This window comes from Cydia splendana, chromosome 8 (assembly GCF_910591565.1).
Source record: "Cydia splendana chromosome 8, ilCydSple1.2, whole genome shotgun sequence".
NCBI classification, from domain to species: domain Eukaryota; kingdom Metazoa; phylum Arthropoda; class Insecta; order Lepidoptera; family Tortricidae; genus Cydia; species Cydia splendana.
Genome location: NC_085967.1, coordinates 8,458,757 through 8,478,055, shown reverse-complemented (window position 1 = coordinate 8,478,055; position 19,299 = coordinate 8,458,757). Strand labels below are relative to the sequence as shown.

At 38.1% G+C, this 19,299-nt stretch overlaps 2 protein-coding genes across 3 annotated transcripts in view; both read right to left on the bottom strand.

Annotated features, from left to right (window-relative positions):
• Nucleotides 1-1,021: 1,021 nt before the first annotated feature.
• On the bottom strand, nucleotides 1,022-5,970 carry LOC134792763 (uncharacterized). Its single transcript, XM_063764085.1, has 5 exons — nucleotides 5,843-5,970; nucleotides 3,899-4,158; nucleotides 3,122-3,383; nucleotides 2,747-3,044; nucleotides 1,022-2,535 (listed from the first exon to the last, which is right to left on the bottom strand). The coding sequence occupies exons 2-5, from the start codon at nucleotides 4,134-4,136 to the stop codon at nucleotides 1,336-1,338; spliced, it is 1,998 nt and encodes a 665-aa protein (XP_063620155.1). The 5' UTR covers nucleotides 4,137-4,158; nucleotides 5,843-5,970; the 3' UTR covers nucleotides 1,022-1,335.
• A 509-nt stretch (nucleotides 5,971-6,479) lies between these two features.
• LOC134792764 (sortilin-related receptor-like) overlaps nucleotides 6,480-19,299 on the bottom strand; it is a 57,815-nt gene continuing 44,995 nt past the window's right edge. Inside the window, exons 4-10 of one of the 2 annotated variants that reach the window (XM_063764087.1) lie at nucleotides 17,477-18,121; nucleotides 17,185-17,384; nucleotides 16,989-17,076; nucleotides 15,679-15,826; nucleotides 10,756-10,881; nucleotides 10,456-10,580; nucleotides 6,480-8,723 (exon numbers count right to left, since the gene is read on the bottom strand). In XM_063764087.1, coding sequence (XP_063620157.1) covers nucleotides 8,695-8,723; nucleotides 10,456-10,580; nucleotides 10,756-10,881; nucleotides 15,679-15,826; nucleotides 16,989-17,076; nucleotides 17,185-17,384; nucleotides 17,477-18,121 — 1,361 coding nt within the window. In that variant the 3' untranslated portion in view covers nucleotides 6,480-8,694. Of the gene's footprint in view, nucleotides 8,724-10,455; nucleotides 10,581-10,755; nucleotides 10,882-15,678; nucleotides 15,827-16,976; nucleotides 17,077-17,184; nucleotides 17,385-17,476; nucleotides 18,122-19,299 lie in introns of both variants that reach the window. The other variant, XM_063764086.1, reaches the window with a different exon arrangement.

Here is a 19,299-nt window from a genome sequence, read left to right as displayed (position 1 = left end):
ATTGTGGAATATTCCAGAACAGTTTCTCACTACGTTACCACATTAGGTAGCTATGATCCTACAAAAAACCTTCGAATGATGTCGAATATTCAGAAATAGCCTAGAATCTAGGATACTAGATCATTGTGGAACGTTCCAGAACACACTCAAATGTTGTGGAATGTTCTAGAACATTGTGGCCTATTTGAAGCCTTTTTTGTCTTTCCACGCAGAAGATTCCCGTTTTTATCTGAAAGGCGTGCTTATGAAGATAAATTACCCCTAGACATTTCTAGAACAGTCAAGAGCATTCGAGAGTATTCGAGATCATTCTACAATGTTTCAGAACTTTCTGGAATGTTGTCGAATGTTTGAGAACATCCCAGATCATTCTGGAATATTCCAGAACACTCTCGAATGTTATGGAATATTCTGGAACATTGTGGCCCATTCGAAGCCTTTTTTGTATGGGTGGAGCTACAGAACATTTTGGAATGTTTTCGAGTATTCGAGAACTTTCTACATCATTGTCGAACATTCCGGGACACTTTCAAATGTGGAATATTCTGGACCATTCGAAGCCTTTTTATGGGTTGGACCTACCTATTATTGGTAGGGGTATATATTTAAAGCAAGAAAGTTGTGAGGTTCGAATGTTCGAGAACATTCCGGAATATTCTGGAATGTTATCAAATATTCGTAAATATAGCCTAAAATCCAGGATCCCAGATCATTGTGGAGTGTTCCAGAACACACTCAAATGTTGTGGAATATTCTAGAACATTGTGGACTATTCGAAGCCTTCTACTCTCAGGAGATTTTTGACAAACACTTCCAGTTATTATAGGTATATTCCCTATGCTTTTCTCACGGTCAACTATGCGTAGGTGGCTCTCGAGTTGGAAATAAAAAAAATGTACATATAAGTAGGTATTAGGTATTGTACTTAGAAAAAAAACCTATTTTTTTTTATTTTCAAGTTTATCCTTTTATTACAACCACCACACAATTCTCATGTCAGCTCCCTGAGCGAAGCCGGGTACCTCAGCTAGTACAAAATAAATATTATCTTCAATGGACGCCATCGCCACGCCATATTATTGTGATTGACGTTGCTTGTCACGCCTTAAACATAACAAAATTCGCAATACATTGCGTCTTAGAATGAACTTTAAAGTGTAATAAAAATCAAACCACAAGTTATTTTTAAAAGTCGCTGAACAAATGTTGGTCAGTATGAGGAGTACAGCCTACAGTTTAATTTTTTGCTCATGTTACAGGCCACACCCGGTATAGTGCTTTGTCCTGCAGTACCTATATACAGATAACTTCAATGATCAAAAGATATCACAATTATTAAGTGCAATTTTGAATTTTTTCACATGTACAATACAATCGCGCTCTTGCTAGTTCTTGGATGTCTCTTGTGCAGGTTATTTGACCTTTATACGGCGTTATAACGCTCAGAGGTCCGATTAATTGCGATTTGTTCACGACAGCTTCATAAGACATGTTACCTGGCGCCGTAGTGAATGCAACCACATAATAGATATTATCTTTTCTACCATCGTAATAGAAATGTATTCTAATGACGTTTTTGAGGGACACGTCCAGGCACTTCCAGCAATGTTTTGTTTTTATAGATTTAATTAAAGTTTTGATATGAGACACCGCTAGTAGCACGCTCTTGATGCCTTGAACATCGTTATTATCTAGGGGATACAATTGGTGACAACTACACCACTTATCATGAATGGCAGCGTCGCGGCACGTCCGTGAAGTTTTAACTGGCGTGAACAGACTGTGGCAATTCGGACAGCCGCGAGAAAAGCTCACATCGGACATACTCTTGCATGTAGACAACTCCTTTATATTCATTAACGTGTTGAACAGGTCGTAGGGAGTCACTAATTTAAATTGATTATCCGCGAGCGCCTTGTATTCTTTCCATCGCCGGGTTTTGAACATTGTCGGCGGTCGCATAAAAAAGAACGGCAACCGCTCATCGTAGTACGATTCTAATTCTATACGACGTGGTCCGAATCTAATGCCGTGGTCGCTGTAAAAAATAACGAACGTATTTTCTAGAATACCAGTATACGTTATTTTGTTAAAGAAATTCTCCAGTAGTCTGTCTGCATCCTGAGGACGACTGTTCGTGTTGTGGCTGAATGAGTTCATCCAAAAAAATCCAAAGAAGCGATCATTTCGATACGTTGTTACAAAATCAGCAGCGTAATCCAAAAGCTGCTGGCCAGCGGATATCTTTCCTGCACAAACTAGCGATTTATTATTCAACTCCTTCTCGCCTTTGATAAATAATGGCCTTATATAGTGGTCGGTCGGAGGTTTCTGAAACGCATAGCGCCTACTGAAAGTATCAGGTAAACGCAAGAAGTCTTCTCCGTACGCTGTGACGTATCCGATATCCTGGAATTTACTCCACATTAACATTTTGTTACACTGGTCCATTTGATCTTGACATTCTGAGGATATGATTGGCATGCTGTGGCCAGTCAATGTTGCCATTACGTTGGGAAACGTATTATCACCCACCTGAAAATACAAATAATTACCGAAATTCAGCCACTCTGGCAAGCACTTCATCATAGAACGAACTTATTAGTCGTGATCCTCGGAAATGAGGTTTTAAAGTAGAAGAGAGCTGCTAAGCGTGCTATGGTCAACTAAAGTTCAAATTGTTTACTTAAAACCTTTGGTTATAACGATTACGACAACTACAAGAACGTAAAAAAATAAACAATACCTTATGATAACCACGGAAGCAAAACCAAAAGTTCTTGTGAAGGTAATCCGTAGTTCTTGGCATCGTCTGCACAATCCGCGGCAAAGACATAGAGTCCATGCCTAAAATCAGTACATTGTAGCTGTTATTACAAGATTGTTGGTTGTGTGTCGTATTCATCTTCTTGGCGAAGGCGAAAACATCATCATATACCGGATGTGTCTTATTTCTCACATCGTATTCAACACATCTCACGTTTATGAAATCAGTTTGAAGAAAAATCGTGGCACCGGAGCTAAATTCCACACATAGCGTAAAGCTGTAAAAAAAAACATTATTTGAGGTCTAAAATAATAAAGTAAAAATAAATAAATAATTTGGACAAGGCGTATTCACTTAATTTTGGTATTTTCGTGACCAGAGCGGAGCTGTAGAAATCTGTAACAGCAATCAAAACGGGCGCTTTTCCTTAGATATTTTTTCATTACCAAAGGGTTGACCGTCGCTCGTACACGATCCCCGTCAATTTTCTTTATGTGAACCGCTCGTTTACCGCAGTCAGATCGTTTCTGCTTATGTTTTTTCTCATTTTCGATTTGCTTCCTGTAATTTATCATATTGAATGGAATTTGGCACCCTGGCGTGTTTATAGAGTACACTGAAAGTAGATGGAATAAGATATTAGTACCAAATAAATCATGGATGTCTGTCTAACTAAATTAAATACAGATAGAAAATAATGTTAAGTTTATTCTGGTTACAACATGATGGTGATTCTCTGAATGGAGTCTCATCATCATATCAGCCCTTTATCGCCCACTGCTGAGCATAGGTCTCTCTTCTAGTATGCCACTTGTCCCGGTCTCCCGGTCCTGAGCTAATCTCATCCAGAAGTGACCCGCAATTTCCCGGATGTCGTCCACCCAGCGAGCCAACGGACGCCAGGCGCTTCTTTCATCCGAAAGCGGCCACCATTCTGTTAACATTTTAGTCCACCTGTCATCACTCTGCCTAGCAACATGTCCCGCCCAATTCCATTTTAGTTTGGTAATGACCAAACCCATGTCATGCACCTTGGTGCGGCGACGGATCTCGACATTCCTTACTCGATCTTGAAGCTTGATACCGAGCATGGAAGTGCATAATAGGGGATACGACAGATACGAGACTTACCGGTTCTGTATTCATTTAAAAAGTTTTCTTCTGATTCTTTGTTGTCTTTATATAACTCGTCAAGATTTATATGTTTCATGGGCACGACTTTGTGATGCCGGATAGAGGTTAGAGGCTGGGCAGTAATCGCCGGAAATTGGCGAAAACCTAGCCCCAAATGCTGCCAGTAGTATAGTAATAGAATGATGAAAAAACAACTCGGTAGTAGAAATAACACTCCAACTTTAATCTGCTTCATTTTGAATCTTTTCAGTTTCCTTCTGAAACCAATTTATTTCTATTAAAATCATTGCTTTGTAGAATTAGTAAACCGATATACCTAAACCTAAAATAAAATAACTATCGCTTTTGCGTGACATCCTACATGACACACACATGATATTAAATAAAAAGTAATAGAGTATGAAAATCTTCTTAGTCGTTATACTCTTTGCAGAGTGTCGTGGTCAACTGCTGACATCAGGCACAGATGCTGCTTGCCGTACGATTTCTCGCCATTTTCAGCGGTTGGATGTCATTCTGGCAAATGCGTTCAGGGGTCTTTCCATGGCAGATTTTATTTGATCAGTCCATCGCATAGGTGGCCTTTTACGCGGTCTTGTTCCGTTGGCTCTACCCTGCACCACTAGACGCTCTATGCAGTCATTGTTTCGTCTCGAGACGTGACCGAAGAAACTGAGTATGCGGGTCTTTACTCGTTCGGTCTTCGTCAAGAGGCGTTGTTTGATACGGACTTACGGAGTTCTTTAAGGATGGAGACATTAGTCCGAAAGTCGTAAGTATGAAAATACAAATTGTAAAATTAATAAACAGAACTAGACTAGACCAAGATAAGGAGTCAAAATTGTTGAAAATGGCGGCAATCTTGAGTTTCCTTATTTTTTGGTTTGATCATGTTAAAAAAATATATCTGATGATTCGAAATGCTTCTTAATAGAAATCTGAACTAAAAATTGTAAATAATGGACGCCTTCATGAATTTCTTCATTTTTGCTCTAATCGTACTGAAGATTGATTAATGAGGATATGAAAGGCCTATCAAAGATCCGTTGGGAAGATCATTAAATAAGGCAGCCATCTTGATTTTAATTTTATTCAATTGCGTCGAAAATTAAATAGATCTATAAATAAAATAAATAAATAAAAAAATAAATATTATAGGACATTTTTACACAAATTGACTAAGCCCCACGGTAAGCTCAAGAAGGCTTGTGTTGTGGGTACTCAGACAACGATATATATAATATATAAATACTTAAATACATAGAAAACAACCATGACTCAGGAACAAATATCTGTATCATCATACAAATAAATGCCCTTACCAGGATTCGAACCTGGGACCATCGGCTTCATAGGCAGGGTCACTACCCACTAGGCCAGACCGGTCGTCTATAAAGCTTTTGGCGAACCGCGAATTCTTAATTCGGGGCAAACTACTAGTTAATATAAATCGTATAAACACTATAAACGACTAACCTTTGAACAGGAGCTAATAACCATTTTGATATCCTCCAGCAAACGATGAGTCCCTTGTCGCTATTATTTTCCATTTAAACTAACGAGAGACCGACTACCGATGTCGAAGGATAATAGGTAGAATACATGTTGAATCGTATCACATCAACAATACTATTCAGTGTGTGTGTTTACAGTCAAGAAAAAATCGTAAACAATAAATACTTACACTGTATTGAAACACTTGGTCATTCGATTACTCGAAATTGATATTGACACGATATAGGTTACATTACTTTGTATAAAAACAGTTCTTACTAGTTCGTCATGCCATATACTACTTAGACAAGCATGCAAAAAACAAATGTGTTGCTGACAAACTCGTGTAAATTTGTAAAAACATTATTACCGGTTAATGTGTAGGTAGTATGTCATTAACTTCAGTAAGTATAATATATATAGGTACTTAATCAAAAGTGAACTCACCTGTGTGTTATTTTATTTTATCTCAATATTGTTGATGGAAACACTTGTTAGTGATTCGTAAGTTACATATTTTATCGTTTTATGTTATCGATGTTTGCGGTGTTCTCGAGACGTTCTACGTTCTACGTCACTTGCAGGTCCGGAGGCTGGGTGCCATCTTTATTTTCTGACGCATGCGCAGTTGCATTACATATTTTAATATTAATTAGGTCGGTTAGTACCTACGCTACCCTTCGGTTCGGAAACCTGAGTTTAAAATTTTCGCACGTAGTATAGCTATTTACGATACAAGTGCGAAAAATAGGAAATTCGCAACGAGTGGCGAATTTTAAAACGCGACCGAAGGGATTGTCTTAAATCGACACGAGTTGCGAATTTCCCATTCGCACATGTATTGTACAACGTTTTACAGTACCTACATCTGTTGCTACGACATTACAACACCGGTGCTATAATAAGCATATTACGTAACTACGTCGAAAATTTAAAGGGCTATATTTAGGTACTGTAATACGTTTTAAACTGTTTTAAAATATAATACTTACCTACTTCGATCAACACCGGCTTCGACACGCTTACCTAGGTATTTAATGGATTGGGTGCGATGATCAATATGGTGTAAAAACAAAAACAGCAAAATTATTTATCGTAATTTAATAAATATCACATTCACACACATAAACACGCTATATTACAACCAGTTTTATAATACTACGGGTAATCTTTATTCTGAACATAAATATTACTGAGCCATAATTAATTATAATTAACTTACAGTATCTTAAATATATGGTCACTTAACAGAATGCAATTGTGGGCATAGAATCTTGTCAACAGGAGATTACTCACGAATCTCACAATTTCTTTAATAACTTACATATCTAAGTACCTATAATGTGCACTGTGACATAGTTCCAAAGAGCCCATAGTTTTACTTTGCTAAGTGTACCAACTACATACATATATTTATAAAAACAAAGTAACAATTAAAAAATAAATCGACTTCTTATGACTCACACTGACAATAACCCTTGATAGCTTTTCTCCATAACATTACGACATTTTTGACAATGTTACTTCGCTTTAGGAATCTTTTATAGATATTTTCATCTTGTAATTTTTATGGAACGTTCAAATTATTAGCAACCAAGGGAATAGTTAGCATAGTACATATTTTATAAGAATTAGCACGTATTTTTACTTATACAACTAAGTAGGTATAATTATATAGTTATTTTATTTTTGATTTGAATACTAGTAAGGTGCATAAAGGCAAGGTCTGTGTCCAATACCAAATACTTATGTAGAATAACTATAGTGAGCTGGATGGGGGTTGACGATTTATGATAATTTTGGTATATATTGATGAAATGATGATATATAAGTTTGATAAGTACATCAAAGTTATGGCAACATTGGGTATACCTACCAATTTTTTTGATAATGTTTCGATTGTTTCGTCGCATATTTTTAGGACCATATAAATCAGTTCTAACATTTTTGAACACTTAAGTATAATTTTTAGAAAAGTACCTATGCTAATTGAAGTCAAAGAAGAAATTTATTTCGAATATTTCGACAAATGACAGTTACAATAAATAGCGAAAATTGATGAGTGAATAAAATATATTATGAAATCTCTTCTTATGCACACTATTTTCTACTATTTAATAGTGTGTATATAATTTTATAAACTGTGAGTGAGCGCAGACCTACGAATTACTAATATTTACAGTGCAGTGGTAATATTTATTCTAAACACGTTAATTAGAGCCAGAGTATTACTCCTCAGTCTTATTGAGTATGACCTAGTTAAACGTACTGTTATTATTTATTTCTATTATTATCGTGCCACTGCCTATACTTAAAATTATTGCTCGCTAGTGTAATTATACAATAAATTATTCAAATTCGTTATTTCTTAATTGTATACATATTTTATGGAATCTACGTGCACAGACGCGTCTAAGGGTGGTATTCCACCTGTCCAATGTCATTGCCTCTCAGTCTCTCATTAAAGCAAAATGTGAGATGCAATACACATTGGACAAAGAAAAGGTGGAATACCACCCTGGTACAGTGTAAAGAAAATTTCCTTCAAGTGTATCAAACTTTTATAATTTTTAGAAAGACAATGATATAGAAAAGTTTGTTTTACCTCTACATCTTATATTTTGTAAGTATGTGGAATTCCAAGTCCAGAAAAAAAATAAGTTGAAAGGGCACTGTAGGGCTACCGCCAATACCGAAAATCGTCAATTGCGGGCATTTTTCTCTGTCACTCTAATTACGCCTTCATTGGAGTAAAAGAGTAAGATCCCCGCAATTTGCGAATTTCGGTTTTCGCGGTAGCCCCTCAGGACAGGTACACATGACAAGTGCTTCGAATACGAGTACAGCCAGAGAAGAGGCAAATACTTGCCGTTTGGCGCACTATCTCCTACTGCAGTAACCTTTCAGTAATAGGGACTCGACAAAATTTTGGTTTAAAAATAACTACCTGTGATACTAATAAATAAAGTCAACAAATAATTCAGGTCCTTACAGAGACCGCATCAGTGGTCCGTAGACTAAGGACCACTGTTCTATAGTTAGGTACATAGATAGGGAATGAAACAAGTAGGTACCTCTCTCAACTTTACTCTCTCCATGTTTTATAAGGTTCTTGTCCCGTTTGTCCGTTTGTCACAAATTATTATTATAAGGCAGTGTTCTTGTTTGAGCAGCCTCGGATGTCGCGTTGTATACTAAGAGACAGAACGATCTCACTCGACAAATAATAAATGCACTATAAGTTGAGATCCGACAGTCAAGAATGTTCACTAGAATGATTCGTTGAGCTACACTCTAATTCAATGTTTATCTTGTGGCGCTGGACATCCTGTGGAAAAGAAAATTTACTGTTAGTTTTGATTTTACATACAGGCGACATATTGAAGATTGTTAACCAAGGGATGAAATGATGCCTTTTCACCCGAGTTAAACACTACTTTTCATTTCGAATACGAGGAAAGTAAAATGCATGTGTTTTTTAAAAACATGACTAAGTATACATTTTTATATGTAGTATTTTTTGAGGGTACTTTCAATTAACGATTTAGGCAAAAGTATAGTTATTTTATGGAATGGGGAGTCAAATATCAGAATGGAAATTGTATACTTAACAAATCCATTTATACCCAAATTTCAATTGCTTATTGTAAAAAACGGAACCTAAAATGCTCTAGTGCAGAAACGTATCATTTTCTGCACACCTTTTAGAACAACAATGACCCTCTTTCAGAGCATGAGAAATGAACGATATAGTTATCACTATCACTACACCTTAAAAACAAAGTCCCCCGCCGTGTCTGTCTGTTTGTATGTTTGGTCGGGATAAATTCAAAAACTACTGAACGGATTTTCATGCGGTTTTCACGTATCAATAGAGTGTTTGTTAAGCCGGGACGGGTCGCTTTAGCGAATAAGGCAGATTCGGTTACAGAAGTTAAATTGCAAAAACATAACATGAAATGACAGACTGTTAGATAGGTATTGCAATTCATTAAATATACCAGACCACCATACCATACCATGTTATGCTGATGCATGCTATGTTATGCTGAGTTGGCACCATTTCGTGGCTGATATTACTTGTTATGTTATCTTATACCTTTAAACGAGCAATTCTTGTATATTTATAATATTTATATATGTATATATTTCGGGGATCTCGGAAACGGCTCTAAATTTCTATGAAATTTGCTATATGGGGCGATTGCTATTTTGAGAGGCGAAAAAACGATCTAGGTCTAGGTCTTATCTCTGGGAAAACGCGCATGTTTGAGTTTTTATATGTTATCAGAGCAAAGCTCGGTCTCCCAGATATTGTAATGTTATGTGTAAATTTGTTTTATGTTCCTCTTTTTTTATTTGTTAATTCTTTGCCACGAATAAACTATTTCTATTTCTATTCGTATAAACGGCCGTCACCCTGCAGTCACCTTATTGGTATTCTGTTTGCCTATACTAAACCTTACCATAGACTCACATGTGGCATCATTTGCAAGCATTGTACAAGTAACGGGACCACGTAGCAAATCGTTCTAATGTGCGCCACACATGTCTTCATAGTGAACAAATATTTAATCAGCTGGACTCGCCTTTTCAACTTCAGTGCTAAGGTCAATTTTCATGGGCATCGAACTTATTCGAAATGGAACTCGAAATTGCCTCTATTGTAGCTTGCTTTTGTTATTTTGTTGCCTCTTTAGATCTCACGCTGGGAGTGACTTGTGCTTTAATTGTTACAGTAAATAGAGAAGCGGAAAAAATATCTTCAGCATACATATATCTGTTGCTTCTATTCGACAAAGAAGAGGATAATTAATAACGCTAATGTTCTAAATGTTTCGTACTTAGTTTTACGCGTTTACTGCGGTAGGGGGTCTAAAGACCCCATGCAAAGTATGGAGCAAGTTACACTAATTGCCGCAGCGAAGGTGGATGTCGCGAAGACATTAATGTCAGTTTAATTTTTTCCACATCTGGTGTTATTATTTGGTGCACAGTGTGATATAATTTATATTAAGCCGAGAAAAGTACCCAATTGATTTATATAAAGTTCAACTTACTACAAACGGTGCAAGCAATCTCGTCACTGTTGTCACCACATCCGTCCCGGCCCGAGCAGGCCACAGCCGTGCTCCTACAGCGCCCGTTCCCGCAACGTAGCGGGCAGAAATCCGCGGCCCGCCATCTGAAATACAAAAGAAAAATTAACTAAGACAAAAATAATAGTCATTCACGATAGTGCGGAAAGTAGACATTTCACAACGAGTGATAAATTAAATCACGAATCATATCAAAAGCAAAACCAGAACAAAATTACAACTTGTACAAGCCTCAAAGTTTTGTGAAAGTTAGGTACGTACCGTGACTGCTCATTGCAGAGGTGTTTAGGCTCGTCCGAGCCATCCTTGCAAGACACTATGGCGTTGCAGAATTCGTACTCGGGCAAGCACTCCCCGGAGCCACAGCGGAACGTATGGCGAGGACATCTGAAATAAATATGAATAATGACTGTTTATATTTAGGTATCTCTAGACTATTTAAACTATGTATCATTAAATCTGTTTTTCTACAGAATTATGGCTATAACAGTACCTAATAGGGCCATAAATATAGACATAATCAGGCGTAAAATCCTGATGCGAAAGAGGACAATCTTTAACCCCTTTTAACGTCTTTTTAAATTTGAGTAGGTATCAATTTGAATGTCGTCTGTATTACATTTACATAGTCATTCATAGTACATATGTATGTATGTATATATATGTTGCATAGTGTAGGTATAAGCACAGATTATATAATAGTTCTTACGAACAGATACTTATCTCTCAAAGAAAACGCAAATACCTACCGGTTTGATACCTACACAAAAATACAATGGAGTGACCTTCAGCGCGCCGTTCCCCGCACCGCGCGCACCGGCACAACGCTAGGGTTGCCGACGCGACGCTTAGAAAATTTTATACGTGTGAAGACCGGTCTCTAATTCGATTGATCAAACTATCAAATTGACATTAGAACTTGCCATAAAGTATACAACAGCATAGCGTTAAATAACTACATTTAAGCAAGTTAAGTTGCAATAATTTATAGTATTCCGTTTATGCGTTAGGTTAGGGTAGTGTTTGCGAAATACTAATTTTAAAAGGTTATATGTCCCTGCAGTAACCGCAGTGTTTACGCCGTCTTATAAACCACGCAATGAACCCAGAAAGAATTAGTTTTTTAACTTCGTGTAATTTAAAATCAGATATAGATTAATGTTACGCAATAAAGAAAAATAATAGAGACCCCATGATTACAAGCAATTCATTATAAGATAACCAGAGCATAATAAATGAGTACCTATTTTCCGGTGTAAAATTAAGATCTTACTGTCGATAAAATGAATATTTACCAAGTTAGCTACTTATTTCAAATAGATATCTAACTAACTATAGGTACATTTGTCGTAATAAACACTACATGTTTAATTAAAGTAATTCAATAGTACCTACGTAGCTTGTAACTATCGTAAAAATTGTCAGTGCGGCGCGCGGTGATGTGCGGCGCGCGGTGACGTGCGTGCGTGATCGCGTGTAGCAGGCAACCAACTGGCTTGCTTTTCTACCGTAAACGGGAGCAGAATCGTAGGTATAAATCCGAGCTCGCGCGGAGAGTTCCATAGGCCTGGTATAAGTAGGTTCTTGACCGATAGTAATATCTAACCTTAACACATTTAATGCCAGCGCGAGCTACGCGCTACGAGCGTAGCCGATAGCATAAGAAAACCCGTATGTAGCGAAAAGTGCCTACGAACACTGAACCCGCTTAGGTATTCCGCCAAGGGTTGCGTACATTGACGTATAAAATCTCAGGACTGGCCTTATGGGCAATAAGAATGGGGCCAGTACAGCGGTGTGACACCACTACAACGCGATTGGTTGATGAGTTCGCATCACGCACGCGATTGGTTGATGAGTTCGCATAACGCGCGCGATTGGTCGCAACTAGCTGCGTTAGGCTGCGCGATTGGCTCGAATTGGTAAGTCACACCGCTTAACTAGTACCATTTTTAGTGCCCGTAAGGCCAGTCCATAGATATAATACGTCAATGGTTGCGTATTAGGTATTCCTTGTGATTGTCTGTTAGAGAATGCCTTGTGGCAGGCCTCCGTCACACGCTCAAGGCCACGCGCTATATGCCTACCGCTCGGCGTATCGTCGACGATACAACCGACAGAGGGCCGCCGAACGCCCGCCTCAGCGCTCGCACCGCATTGCACCGCGCGTTTCCCGCGCTTATGCTTCGAAATGCCGAAACCACGTAATTATTGTGCAGTAGATGGGTGAAAAAGTCAAAAAAACAAAGGAAAAGGCCTATAATAAAAATTCTTCTTTTTAAAGGTCCCACCTGAAACGTTTAATAATTATATTGAAGGGTTAGAAAAAGTATTTTTAAATAATTTTGACGACGTAATAATGAATCGGCCTGGTAGCACCGTATTACAACTTTTAATAAAAACTTTTTACAAAAAAAAGCAAACCGACTTCAAAAAGGATGAAATAAAATATTATCCTTTTTGAAGTCTATGCGTTACCAACTGATATGTTTGAAGTCGGTGCCAAGCCAATTTTTAAGCATACCATGACTTTGGTGCAATTCGATAAGGATTTACCTACGTTGGATTGTCTTACACGACGACAATGAACGTACTTTCTGTAGGTACAGTCGACGTTAAAAATATGTTTACACTTTTCGCCTTATTACAAAGGAGTAAGGTGCAAAAGTGTAAACATATCATTGACGTCGACTGGACCTAAGAACACACCTCAGAACACACGATCAAACCTTCTTGGCGCAGTCTGTACCATGTTTGTCGGCACATTAGTGTAAATATAAATGCATTTTTTTGCCGTCGTATTTTTTAAAGAGCATTTCTTACTAATGCTCGAACAGTCTATAGCACGCAAGTGTGGGATTGGGACTGAGTTATTTCCCGTCCCTTATCCAGAGGACTACATTTGAAAATATAAAAAAAATCAAGGAATTTACCTTCTTGCCAAATTTCACCTAAGGCGGTTCAGTTATTTAGCCATGAAAAGGCGACAAAGAGGCAGACAGAATTCTTTACACATTTATAATAGTTATTAGTACAGTTCTAATGGGATTTATAGCCATAAAGCTGATTATTTTTGTCTGGTATTGTTACTACTTGTCTTGGCACCGACTTCAAACATATCAGTTGGTAACGCATAGACTTCAAAAAGGATAATATTTTATTTCATCCTTTTTGAAGTCGGTTTGCTTTTTTTTGTAAAAAGTTTTTATTTTTCCATTTTTAGTTTTAACGCATTGTTAAGAGCGCGACGCATGAATGAAAAACAAGATCATGTTTAACACTAAATTCGTGTAAGTACCTATTACTTTAGTAAATAGAAATCAGGAATTTTCTCGAGTCCGTCTGGGAAATTATAATTCCTGTCAACTAAATCCATCCGCCCGCCCCGCCACTGACCCAATCCCTCAGCCCCCCGATCACTCAACCTCACAGCACACCAACCCCTGATCCAGGAATCCCTCGATCCTGAACTAGCAACCCTTCAACCGCCATTCCCCGACCCCTTAATCCCTGACCCCTTAACTCCTAACCCCCGATCAGTAGCCTTACCAGCTTACCACGAGTTTGACATTGATATATTCGCTAGCATGTGTGTAACTTACTTCCTATGCATCTCGCTTGTACTAACCTTAATGTGAGCGAGATGCATAAAAAGTTACATTTAGATGCATAAGACGTTAGCGAATATGTCAATGTCAAACTCGTGGTAAGGCTACAGTTGCAGTACATCAAATTGGGGGTTTTCGGAAGCAAATGCTCGAGTTACTTTAGAAAACCCCGAAATTACTTAACACGTGCCTTTAAAAATTGAGGAGTTCCCTCAATTCCTCATGGATTCCATCATCAGACCAGAACCAAAAATAATACGGAAACACCTTGGAGGTAACTTCTTCCAAACAAAAAAAGAATTACTCAAATCGGATCGCAGGTGCCGGAGTAATCGCTTAACATACTTACATTTAAAGAAATCATCATCATTATCATCAAAATAATCATCATCATCAGGTCTACTTCATCAAATTGGTGGTTTTCGGGAGAAAATGCTCGAGTTGCTTAAGAAAACGCCCAAAACACCATGCATGTGCCTTTTAAAATTGAGGAGTTCCCTCAATTCCTCATAGATCCCATCATCAGAACAGAACCAAATTAAAATGGGACCAACTCGGAGGTAGCTCCTTTCAAACAAAAAAAGAATTACTCAAATCGGACTACGGATGTCGGAGTAATCGGTGAACGTACATAGAAAAAAAAAAAAAAAAAAAAAGATAGCCACAACCGAATACAGAACCTCCTCCTTCTATGAAATTGAAGTCGGTTAAAAACCGTTGATTGTCCGTTGCTTTGCTCCTGGATATTTATTAAAATTATTTACGCGATTTAGGATACATATTTTCAACTATAAAATTTTAATAACAGAGAATTCCGAGAAGTGAAAAAATTATAAATCATTATATTAAAACTAAAACATATTTGATTCGCAACATTCGTTTTATTACAATAATCATCATAGGTAGGGTAGCTACAACCCTAGCGCATTCTCACGAAGACGCGTTGGCACGTGACTCGAACGGCGGGCAACACAGTCTCGACTCTTTGTGCGCGTACTTATGGTACATTTCTTCTTGTCCTGAGCAGCAGGTATTATTATTAAGGTTTTGTAGGCTATTATAGCGTAGGTATTTTTGCTTTTGTTTGGGAATGAAGTATCTGTTACGTAGTAACTATTTATTAATCTGTGCTTGTGGTTAATTTATCTTAATTAATATTAGGATATGGCATGGCTTACAATGTAATAAAAACGCTCTTTAAAACATGACAATTTTAAAGCTTTATTGCTTTTCGTGGTGAATTATAATTTCAATTATTGCCAACCCAAAGTATAGGTAAGCAAGTATAGGTACCTGTTTTGAGATTCTCCCTATCTTTTTAATCTCTTTTATAAAAGGTAGATGCTAAGTATCCTACCTACATACTTGGGTCGACCAACTGGACGCCGTCCTGTTGGTCATAAATATCGTTGGGCAGATAGACTGGAGGCAGATCTCCGTGAGCTCGGCGTCAGCGAAAGCTGGCATAATACCGCTCAGGACCGAGCAAAGTGGCGTGCTCTTGTGTTGGAGGCCAAAACTCATTTTGGGTCATCGCGTCAGCCAAGTAAGTAGTAGGTAAGTATCATCCCCTTACCCTTTTCTCCTTGTAGCCCGACAATTCCTCTCGTCCTCTCCTCCGGGGCACTGAGGTGTGCCGTCGCACCGCGCCGCCCGCGACACGCATTGAGACCCCACGCCGCCGCAACGGAACGCGTGCATGGGACATCGCTCGCCAGTACCATCTGCAAATCCAATGGAACATGTGAGAGCTTGAAAGGTATGTTCATATTATGTTGATAGATCGATGCTTCATACGACACAAGAGTCGCATGACCGACGCTATTATGATCATCCCGGTTTGACGGGAGGGCTCCACGGGTGCCCACATTCGGCGACATACAGAAAGAGGTTAGGTCAAATTGTCATAGTGAAGATGTTCCCTAGAAGTGGCCACGACCGTCAGTGACGAGGAAACCGATGCAAAGAGGGCTTAGTTAAATATTTACTCTTCTATCGACATCCACGTAAGGCAATTTTCTAATGATCGTATCGTAATTAATGATATCTTATCATTTTATGTGTTCATTACTTAGGTTTATTATATTTGAAGATTTTTAATGATATGACTGTAGTTATAAATGATACAAAGTATGGGATGGGATTTAAAACCAAGTTAATGACGATTTTACTTCAGATCAAGGCATTTAGAATTTCTAACACGGCAATGAAAGGCGATGCTATTACGCTTGATAAAGTTATTTAACCGCTCTAGATTATTAACCCGGTACATTAATGCGAAATCGCGATACGGGCAGTAACGTCGTGTAGACGCCAACCATCAGCGCCGTTGAGCGACCATTACCTATGTATATGACGAGAATTACTACTAAACCAGTTCGCAACCCGTTTCCCATAAGACAGAGTATGTTTAAATTAGACTATAACGAGGGATTTATACCAATAGCCTGATAAACAAGCATTACTGGCGCTAATGGTAACGATGAAGAGAGCAGGCACGCGACTACATTGAGCCACATTTGAAGATCTAGTTCTTAAAAGTAGGTATACGAGTATGTATTAACTTAGAGCATTTAGTAACTGGAGATGTCATCGCTGTCATTTTCTTTACGAAACAGTCTGCCGACTTTTGCGGGGGAGGGGACGTCAAATGTATTGCTATTTCTACATGATTTGTACGTAACGTAAAAATAGCCATGTCAGTCCATACAAAAGTTTGCACAATTGTGCATGTTTTTCGGCAGAGGGGTAAGCTCTTAAAGGCGACTCCAGTTATTAAATGCTCTAAGTGTATTAAGATTATGAGAAAATGACTGAAATATTAAATAGAGAAGGAATAGAAGTGCAAAAAGATAATGTGCATTAACTACCGACCTTTACCGGTACCTTGACAAGTTTCATCGGATCCGTCGGGACAATCTTTTCGGCCATCACAGACAAAGTACCAACTGATGCACGCCCCAGTCGACCGGCACTGAAATAATAGATTGCAAAATGAATATTGAATAGTTTTTACATACGTTCATAGACTATAGGTACCTACTTCAATAATTAAGTATAAAATAAAAAAAGGTTAACTAACTTGGAATGTCCCCGGCAAGCACCCTCTGTTTCTCGCTGAGCACGCCGAAGTGGAATTAGTCCGATACGCACAGTCGCAGCGTTTGTTGAGACATCGCGTATAAGGATCAACGAGATGGCACTGTGAGTCGGTTAAACAAGGCATTCCGAGAGAGGCCGGCCCGATATCAGCTACGGAATCTGCTCGGATACGGTGTTTATCTAGAAATTGCAAATTATAACGTTAGACTACTTATTAGAAAACGAACTGTTTGTTTGTATTGTAATGTTAATTATTGAAATAAGCAAGTTACCTTTCAAAGATGATTTCTTTTGATGTCCCGTTTTGTACTTCTGCTGGTCTTTAGTTGTTCCGGTTTTTTTGTTATTTTTCTTATCTAAGGACGGTTGCGTCACAACTCTATAGATCGGCTGATCGTTTGCATGTAAATTGGCAGTCAACTCATCGATACCAACGGTTTCATTAGGTTCTCCATCTTTGCGGTTTGATACCGGCAGTTTTTTAGTTGGTTCGGGAACTTTCATAACAGCTTGCATTAGCGGACTATCTTCTTGTGTGCTTAGTATTTCGTTTTTGTTCGTGAACATTGGTAAATTACTGGGCTTGACATCTTCTGACAAATCTGTAAATGTGTTTGCTGGTCGTAAAGAATCGACGGACCCAGAATTTACAAATGCGGATGCCGTGGGTGATTTATGGCTCACAGTATTTTCTAATATGGTGCCATTGGCGTCCACTAACACGGTTTCTTGTTCAGCAACAACCGCTTCTGTGACCAAGGTCGGTTTTTGTGCCACACATTTATCGCCGGTTAATCGGTAAAATCCGTTGCAGGAGCATCTACCAAAGAGATTGGGTATGACAAATTCACAATGACTTTCTCTGTCCCATAGCCGACAGTGTTCATTGCTGTAGCAGACATGTCCGGGTGGTGCAGCTGCAAGCGAGATAATAATATAATAATTAGTACCTAATCTTACTCATATATTAATGGGAGTCCTTCGCATACATATATTCTAGAAATGGTTGTATTTATTTACAGTAATGCATGGAACGTGCTGGTCTTAATGATCGGTTGTTGATAGCAATTTTCCCGATGATGACCATACGCGACGCTCTGCTAACGTTCTAATAGCCGATGTACAGTTGTAAACAGCTGTTTGTGTCGCATCATTATGTCACGTGTTATCTTCTGTATATACAGTGCAATAAGTCATAGTTTCGAATATGCAAAACATTTAAAGTTAACGGTTTCTCAGACAAAATCCTAGACTGAAGAATTCTAGTTAGCTATAGTAGTAGGTAGTAAGCTATACATTGGCTTTGGTTAATAACCAAAAATAATCATACTGTCTCTATCTTATATTAAGTAGTATTTAACACCAACAAAAAGGTATGAATAGTTGTCTAATGTGTACACAGTAGTTTAGCAAAATCCCACTTTCGTTTATGCAAGATGCATCAGACACAACTCGTACTTTGGTTATGGTTCGAATTTTATAGATGACAACATGATGAGGTAAGAGGTAAGAAGATAGTACATATCGTACATATAGTTTCTTTTCTACTATTACTGTCATGACTTGTTTGCCAGAACATAGGTACGAATATAATTTTAATTTAAAGATATCTAATAGAATAGTATATATCTACAGGATGCGAGTGTCTTGTAAAGGGCGTAACGCGTGTCGTGTTTTTTCTTATTAATTTGCATGTTTGATTTCATTCACAGTAAGAAAAAAGTGAGCAAGCAAGTATAACATACTGTGGTTAATGATCCAATACTTAATTCAGTAGAACAGATAACAAGGAATATACTCCCAATAGACTAAGTAAATCACTATACGTTATCGTACCGATGACCAAACGCGGGAGGGCAGGACCACCTCCTTGACTATGTAAATGATACAAGTTTTCCGAACGGCGATTGTTTTACAATACAAATACATACTATAATAATAATAAAACGACGCCAATTTGACTAAGTGTAGTGAATGTAAATTTACAAATGGTAATTTGATAGTCCATTATATGGTAATCAGAAACAGTAAGGCACGCACCATAAGTTGGTGTTCCGACTGCTTTTTTGTGTGGACTTGCCTTCAGATGTGTTGA